Here is an 8,785-nt window from a genome sequence, read left to right on the forward strand (position 1 = left end):
TCAAGCCCCCACCTTGCAACCTTAAACGAGACATCTCTTCTATCCACTAGACCAATACCATGAGACAAAGTACAACATTTTTAACAATTAATAAATATTTATTAACGAAAAAAAAAAAAAAAACTATTGTAGATGTCTTGCCTGAAGATGTGAGACCCTCTCACATAAAACACCACAAGGAAGGCCAGCCTAACCTTAGCCAAATCAACCTAAACACATTATTTTTCTCAATACTTGTAATCTTTTCAAACTAGTTCATAAATTTTCATTTGCTAAAATAAAATATAAAACATTACAATTTTAATATTTAGCAATAAATTTGCCCTTATGGCATTGATACTCTACTCAATTATTTATTACTACACAGTTCGATCTGTGGACTTGTAGAGTTTTACACAAGAACTATATATTTCATTGATTCTGATGAAGAATCATATTTCTCAATTGCATTTTACTGTTAACTTTCTGATTCTTTGCAATGAATTGTTTGTACCATTTTGCAGATAATTTTGGAGTCCTCTTTAACGTGACACGATCAAATTGGTAAAGCCCCAATCTCTTTGTGTATCCAAATGACCACTCAAAGTTATCAAACAACGACCAAATAAAATAGCCTCTAACATCTGCTCCTTTCCTGAAAATGTACAAGATAAAAAAAAAAAAAAAAAAAAAAAAAAAAAAAAAAAAAAAACATTGCTATCATATATCATTCAAATGATACAACACAATGAGGAAAAATGAGTCATTGTGCTCCATTGATGTAAAAAATAACGGAGAACAAAACATACCTTCAACTTTATAAGATTGGTAATTTGATCAACCATAAACAGAAACATAAGCGTAAAAATTTTCAAATTTAGTTGTTTTAAATTGAATGATATAATCCTTCAAAAAAAAAAAAAAATTTGAATGATATAATATGTGCCAAGGACCTTATGGTCCAATGGTACGAAGTTATTTCCTTAAGTGGGAGGTTGTAGGATCAAGTTTTAGTGAAGATGATATTAGTTCTTTGTGCTTCAATATTAAAAAAAAAAAAAAAAAAAAAAAAAAAAAAAAAAAAAAAAAAAACTCAATTTCAACTAAAAACGGTAATATCATTTGAGATCCTCAACAAGTATAGTTGTCACATTTAGTTCTAAACTTTCAAATTGACCATTCGTGGTCCAAGTTAACCACTCATGGTCCTTCAAGTTTCGAAACTTAACCAGTCGTGGTCCTCTTGAAAGGGCTATGGTTAACTTGGACCACAAATGGTTAAATTTGAAAGTCGTTCTAAACTTTCAAATTGACCATTTGTGGTCCTTCGACTTTCAAATTTAACTATTCGTGGTCCAAGTTAACCACCCATGGTCCTTCAAGTTTCAAAACTTAACCAGTCGTGGTCCTCTTGAAAGGGCTATGGTTGGTTAAAATTTAATAGTTGAAGGACCATGGGTGGTTAACTTGGACTACGAATAATTAAATTTGAAAGTCGAAGGATCAAAAATGGTCAATTTGAAAGTTTATGACTAAATGTGACTAAACCACTATACCAGGAAGACCTCAGATGGTATTAACCCAACTAAAAATCTAATTAAGCACTAAATGTACAAAAAGTATTGACGAAAAAAAAAATCTAAAACTTAACATTGTTTTACATTTATGTTTATTTGAGGATTAAAACTGTGGCTATATTGTAGAAATGAGGATAAATTTTAATTTTAATAGTGATGACCAAAACAACTAATTACGAATAATTTAGGCAAACCGGATATTGTAATACCTGATGGTAGTTGAAAGGGCATTTAGATAATCAGCCAAGAATTTGACTCGTTTGGTATCATTCAATACATCTTCCATGCTAGAGTTTGGGGTGGTTGTGTCACAATAACCTGTAACATATTGTGATTTTCATTAACTTTAGATACATGGTTTGATCTAAATTGAAAAATCATGAATTATCAAGAAAATAGTCATCTTACCATTTTCTGTTACATAAAGTGGTATGTTTGAAAATTTTTCTTTCACATAAGTTACTACTTTCTCCATTCCAGGTGGATAAACAACTAGATATTCTAACCCTGCCTGCAAAAGCAAAGTAACATGTTCCAAAAGTTAATGAAAATGCAAGTGTATGATATGTCACTATGAGGAATTCCCCAACCTTTTTTTAACCAATCAAAAAATAATAGAGGTTAGTGATTATTTTTTTTCAATTTTTTTATCATATTGTCGGATTTTTTTTTACCACCCATAAAAAATGGTTGGAAAAATTCATTACCATAAAAAATGGTTGGAAAAATTCATTACCATAAAAAATACCTTATTTTCAACCATCTTTTTCGTGGTCTGAAAATTTTGGAGACTAATATGAAATATGATTTTTTTTTAAAAAAAAAATTACTTCTCAACAAGAAAGAAGAGTAGGAAAAGAAAATAGGGAGGAGAAGAAACAATTCAACATGCTTTCTACCTTCCAACAACCATGGTTTTTTGTGTGTTTCAAAAATTTTAAATTGTCGAAGTCTATCGGTCACTTAGGTCAACTAATCATTTAAATTTTTCGACTACCTGATAGTCAATGATCTAATGTTATAGAAAACCTTCGACAAATGGTCGATAATAGCAACAAAAGATGTTTCTGATCGTCAAAAAGCATTTCCAACTCATTTCTAGTGATAATAAATTTTAGGTATTCTAGGAGTATTTAATGGAAATATTATGTAAATCAACAATATAACTATATTTACTAGTTCACCTACCAATAAGGTTATCATCCCTTCAAAATTTTCTCCTCATACTCTCCCTTTCTGACATAGTACAATTTAATTGGATGATTTTTTTTTTTTAAATAACACTTTAACAATGCGAATCAATTCATAACACCCAATTGTTATAAGGGAATGTTTAATTAAGTGAAAAATACAATTAACTATATTTACCATTTCCCCAATAAGGTTGCCGTCCTTGGAAAAACTTTGGCCAACAAAACCTTCTTCTCTGGTGTTTCCTGTCATAGAAGGGTCACATGTAGAATACAAGCAATCTTGGGCATAATAGGTTGTGTAATGGTTGATTCCAATAAAATCCAACCCTCCAGCAGCTTTTAACTTTTCCAGGTCAATACTTGAAAACTCTGGTAAATTTGACCCCAAAATATCTTTCATGTCTTTGGGATATGATCCATATATGATTGGGTCCAAGAACCTGTTTTGAGTATTGCCAAAATTCATTATTATGCATGTATATGAAACTGTATTTCGTCCCTCAGTTATACTATATACTCAATCCCTTTTGTTATTGATATATTTATTTTTGGTATCTCATTTTTACATGATTTTGGCTATTTTCATTAATATTTCATTAGATTTTTGGACCACGACATAATAATAATAATAATAATAATAATAATAATAATAATAATAATAATAATAATAATAATAATAATAATAATAATAATAATAATAATAATAATAATAATAATAATAATAATAATTATTATTATTATTATTATTATTATTATTATTATTATTATTATTATTATTATTATTATTATTATTATTATTATTAAAAACTAAAATGACATTGATAAACATGAGAATACAACTTCATCCCCCTATTATATGAGACAATCATAGGCCTGCATGGGCAGCTCAATTGGTCACATGGGTAAAATTTAAAAATATTGACTCGGGATCGAGTCTCATCAGCGGTAATGTGGAAGCAACTTATGAGCCTATTTGACAAGTTCTGAAATCCTACTGAACTGATATTATTTCGGGTGACGAGGAAAACCTATAATCACTATCCGAAGGTATGTAACTCAACCAATTCAATATGTCATTTTCCCTTATGTGCAAGCATATATATGCCATTGGGACAATATAATTATCGATCTGTTAAGGAAGGTTTACCAGTTTGACAAGAAGGAATGAGCTCTCTCAGCTGCAGCTTTGTCTGCAGTGGAGTTGGTGATGGGTTCAAACCAGGTAAAAAGCATTGCAATTCCTATTTGACCTCCTTGTTGTTGCTGGTAATTTTTTCTGTAAATATTTACAGCAGCAGCATGAGCTAGAATCATGTTGTGGGCTACAATGAATATATTCTTTGTTGCATCTCCTTCACTGTAGTTCCCATGGGGCCAAAACCCAAACCTATAAGTAGCAATGCTCCACATGTTGGGCTCATTGAAGGTAATCCAGTACTTCACTTTATCACCAAGATGATTGAAGCACACATCTGCAAAGTATGCAAATTCTTCCCTGCAGAAATTAAAGTTAAATATTAATTCTATATATGTTACTTGTCAACACACTTTTCTTAAAACTGATTCACTTTAATTTCTCCCACAATATATTCGAGTACTAAATTGGGACAAAGGCTTATTAAATGTCTTCCCAAGTCCATTTTTCTCTGTTCAAATGAGTACGCTTTATTATTCATTTTAATTTGGGCGGTAATATATCAAATTAAACCTCCAATTATACGTTATACCATGCATGGACCATGATCCACTTTCCATTGTGGACACTAATTCAAAAATTTTGTGCATGAAATTAACATAATTGGGGGTGTTTAGTAAATGGTTGTTAGCTGATTGGGTTAGTGGGTTTAGTTAGTTGATAGCATTAGTTGATTGTAGAAAGATGTTCAGTAAATTGGCTCTTAGCTGAAAACTGATTACATGCAAAATGACTTTCTCAAAAAGCTGTTCGAAAAAACTACTTTGAGTAACTCTTTGAATTTTAGCCTTTTGGAACAATAAAATGCTACAAAAAGCTAATTAATCAAACACTTATATTGGTTGTTTAACCAAATCAAATAGTTAATAGTGTTCAAATCAGCCAGATAGATTAATTATTTTACCAAACTGGGCCATTATGTGTCATTTATAACTGAAAGCTTAACCGCTTTTGGGCGGTCAAAAACCGGACAATGGATTAAAAGCACTGTTTGATCTCGTATGAAACGAGAACAACTTACTGCATTTCATGGCTGAGCCAACCTTGAAATCGGTCCTGGAGTTCTTGAGGGAGATCATAATGATTTATAGTCACAAATGGCTCGATTCCTGTTACGTTGCATGCATGCATGCATTTAAATTAAGCTAGCTAGGGTTATTAATTCTTGAAAAACAATCAACTGTGAGGAATTGTATTTAGGACAAAACCTTTGAGGAGGAGAGAATCAATGAGATTTCTATAGTATTTGATCCCCTCCAAGTTAATATTTCCATGTCTTCCTTCTGCAGCACATATGTAACAACTAATGATTAGGATTTAGATGATATGATAATATACTTTTTTTCTTTTTGATGTTTTTAAGGAGAGAAATCAAAGTGGATATATATATGTGTGTGTGTGGGGGGGAGGGAGGGGGGGGGGGGGAGGGGGTCCTAACTTGGCAGAACTCGAGACCATGATATTGAGAACTTGTGGCTATTGACTCCCAGAGACGCCAATAGATCTGCATCTTCCTGTTTTCAGTATCACCATATATAAGAACAAAAAGAAATTAAAAAAAAATGATGTTTTTGGTGGAGAGATGCCTCTAATTTTAATTTGGTCCATCATTTATTAAAATAGTGACATTTTTGTCTCCATAGAAAAATAATGGTCAGTGTCACTCACAAAGTGGCAATTAATTTCAATTTCAAAATTTATTTCTTTTTTTGGACTAGACTTATAAATTCATCTTAGCTTTCTGATTCCCTCACTTATTCCCCTTCTCTCCATATCGGGGGAAATTATGCATAAATTATTTGCGTTAAAAGCACATATTTGGGTGAAAATGATGTGTTTTGTCTCGGTAGCCTATTTATATTGGAGGAAAATACGAGTAAAAAAAGAGAAATTTGAGATGAATTTATGAGCTTAATATTGAGAAATTTGGGTTTGAGAAACAAATTAGTGGTTTCTAACGGTGTTGGGCGGCGGCTTGGAAGTCGAGTCCGACATTCTACTGTTGAAATTTAATGTTGACGGTTATATGAGTATAAAGAAATAAAGTTTTGTCTTTGCTACTAGGATACTAGCTATATGTAACTTTTGCATAGTAGTGGTAAGTGTTTGATCTTAACAATTGGTATCGGAGCAGGTCATGAGATTATATTGAAAGCATGCATGTTTTGTAGTTGAGGCTAATAGGTGCTTGGAGGAGATTGTTCGACGCCGGCTAGTTTAGCATTCTACCATCAAAACGTGAGGTTGACTGCTATGCAAGTATAAAGAAATAAAATTACATATTCGCTACTAACTATAACTTTTGACGTAATAGTAAACACTTAATTTGACAAACCATATCATTTAGATGGAGAGAAAACACCACTATGTTAATAATTAGAAGACCAAAATTAGAGGCATTCAAAATTATAGAACTAAATTCATTATACCTTATAATTGGAGAATTAATAAAGGTGTCATTTTTTTCTTTAAAAAATAATAAAAACCATTGTTTTCTATTTTCTTGACAAATGGTTAAAATTCTAACTACATAGGGTGAAAAATAATGGAGCAGATAATATCAGTACCTGATACAAGTCGTATTGATCAGCCGCAACATCTCCATTGCTTCCATCCAAGATATTTCCTGCAACATTTTATTTTTAATTTTTTATTTTGTGGAATTTATTTTTATCAAACAATAAGTTAAGCATTTTTATATATATGGGTGGAATTGGAAGCTAGCATGACCTGGTTGATGGGTGAAAACATCCCAGTTGCTTAGACCTTTACCATCACTTAAATAACCCCCTTCATACTGCACCAACACATTCCATGAATATTCATAAATATGAAAGAAGAAAAAAAAAAGGATCATGGCAGCTCAGTTGATTCTCACGTGGTAGATTAAATACAGGTTTTATTAGTGCAGGTGTTCATCAATAATGAAAGTAATTGAACTTAAGATTCGAGTCCGTTGAGAAATTAAAGAAGGCTAGGTCACGCCCCAGGGAGGGCTTTTAGGGACGGGGAAAGGCGGGTGGATTATAGAGCTAGGGGTAAATCGGTCCATTGGGATTGAGCATGGACGAGTCTCGACTGGGCCAGCATTGATGGAAACAGTATCAGTGTAGAAGTTACATTCAACGTAATGGGTTCGTTGTGAGTCTAGGCACGTACTGGTCCTCCAATCTAATTGAATCATTATGATTTATCCCTCCATTATCTATTTAGGTCGGGGTGTAGAGCTCTGGGGCTAGAGAATTTCGCGTTTTGTTGGCAAGAAAAAGAAAAGGAGAGAAATGAAACCTGGTAAGAAGAGGAAGAAGTGCCGAAGAAAAAGTTGGGCGGAAACGGAGAGGGAGAAGAGTCCTCCAAATTATGCGTTAGAAGAGGTGTTCTGAAACGAGCAGCTGATGACACCATGAGAGGTAAGAGAAGAAGAAAAAGCAGCAGCCATTGTCGGCAGTAAGTCGCCATTATTTTTATTGGCAGTCAGCTTTTCTCCCAGGCCAGTTTGGCTTCATACCCCAACATATATATATATATATATATATATATAGACAGCACCACATGCACAATTTTCTTGTCTTTTGTTTTCTCTTGGTGTTTCTAAAATACATTTATACATATATATTTAAGTTTTGGCTAAAATGTCATCTCGCACCATGGACCATTCCTGATCATTCATGCCCCATGCATGATCTTTAATAAGTAATATTTAGAGCCACAAACCTTTTTTTTTTGTCTAGAAATTTTTACAGGTTTCTTACAGGTTACCGGTAATAATATTGCTAAAATAGAATTTTTTATTAGTTTTTTTTTTTTGGTATTTTTGTTCTTTCGCCTTCGTATTATTTTTTTCGTATTTTTCTTTTTTTTCTAAATGTATAGGCCTACTCTACGTTTTTCGCTTCTCGTTTCTCCGATCAGGCCTGCTATGCGAAGTTTGGTATCGGAGAACCGAGAAGCGAAAAATGCGGAGCAGGCCTATACGTTTAGGAAAAAAGAAAAATACGAAAAAAATTATAATATGAAGGCGAAAGAAGAAAAATACCAAAAGAAAAACTAATAAAAAATTCTATGTCAACAATATTATTACCGGTAATCTGTAGGAAACCTGTAAAAAGTTCTAGACGAAAAAAAATATTTATGATTTATGGCTCTAAATATCATTTATTAAAGATTATGGTGCGCCATGAATAATCAGGAATGGTTCATGATGCGGAATGACACTTTAGCCTTAAGTTTTCTTTTTTTAATAGTGCCCGTGTTGATGGTAGTAGTCTATTATATAATTCAAACAAATAGGTCAATTAGTTTTTGAGTGACAGATTGTCATAATATTCATAAGTACGTACGATAGAGCCCTGATAGCAGGAGTTTCGCTTTTGTATGAGGTGTGACTCTTTGTGAACATCAATTACTGGACCTTTCACCCTTGGGACCAGTTAATTCAACCACCTACGATATTACCTACATAAAATTTTGTGTTTAGTTTTTTTTTTTTTTTTTTTTTTCCTTTTCATACAACATCTAGTATCGTCATATATGTAAATTAATTTAGATTCGGTTCCGATCACTTCTACAGAATTTAATTCTTACTCGGAAGACAACTTATCCAACCTTTGACCTATAATTTGACCTTATGTGTGTTTTATTTTATTTTATTTTAAATTGGGAAAATAATAGTTGTATCCCTACAAAATATAACTCTCGTGTTTTAGCTCACACGGACAACGGTTGGTTTCTATGTGATAAATTGTGGACAAGGACACAGAATTGGCCCTGACGACATCCAATGTGGTGGGTTCTTTGTGGACATCAAGCACTGGTTGTCTATGTTAGTTGAACATATAACC

The 8,785-nt window shown here is 32.5% G+C and overlaps 1 protein-coding gene across 1 annotated transcript; it reads right to left on the reverse strand.

Annotated features, from left to right (window-relative positions):
- Window positions 1-251: 251 nt before the first annotated feature.
- Window positions 252-7,467, reverse strand: LOC109167928 (beta-glucosidase 46-like). Its single transcript, XM_019317004.1, has 11 exons — window positions 7,233-7,467; window positions 6,675-6,741; window positions 6,512-6,570; window positions 5,383-5,458; window positions 5,153-5,227; window positions 4,966-5,053; window positions 3,897-4,244; window positions 2,925-3,189; window positions 1,965-2,067; window positions 1,766-1,874; window positions 252-634 (listed from the first exon to the last, which is right to left on the reverse strand). Exons 1-11 carry the CDS (start codon window positions 7,401-7,403, stop codon window positions 412-414), a joined length of 1,584 nt encoding a protein of 527 aa, XP_019172549.1. The 5' UTR covers window positions 7,404-7,467; the 3' UTR covers window positions 252-411.
- Between the last annotated feature and the right edge of the window lie 1,318 nt (window positions 7,468-8,785).

The sequence above is a fragment of the Ipomoea nil genome, unplaced genomic scaffold (assembly GCF_001879475.1).
Source record: "Ipomoea nil cultivar Tokyo-kokei standard unplaced genomic scaffold, Asagao_1.1 scaffold3170, whole genome shotgun sequence".
Taxonomy (NCBI): domain Eukaryota; kingdom Viridiplantae; phylum Streptophyta; class Magnoliopsida; order Solanales; family Convolvulaceae; genus Ipomoea; species Ipomoea nil.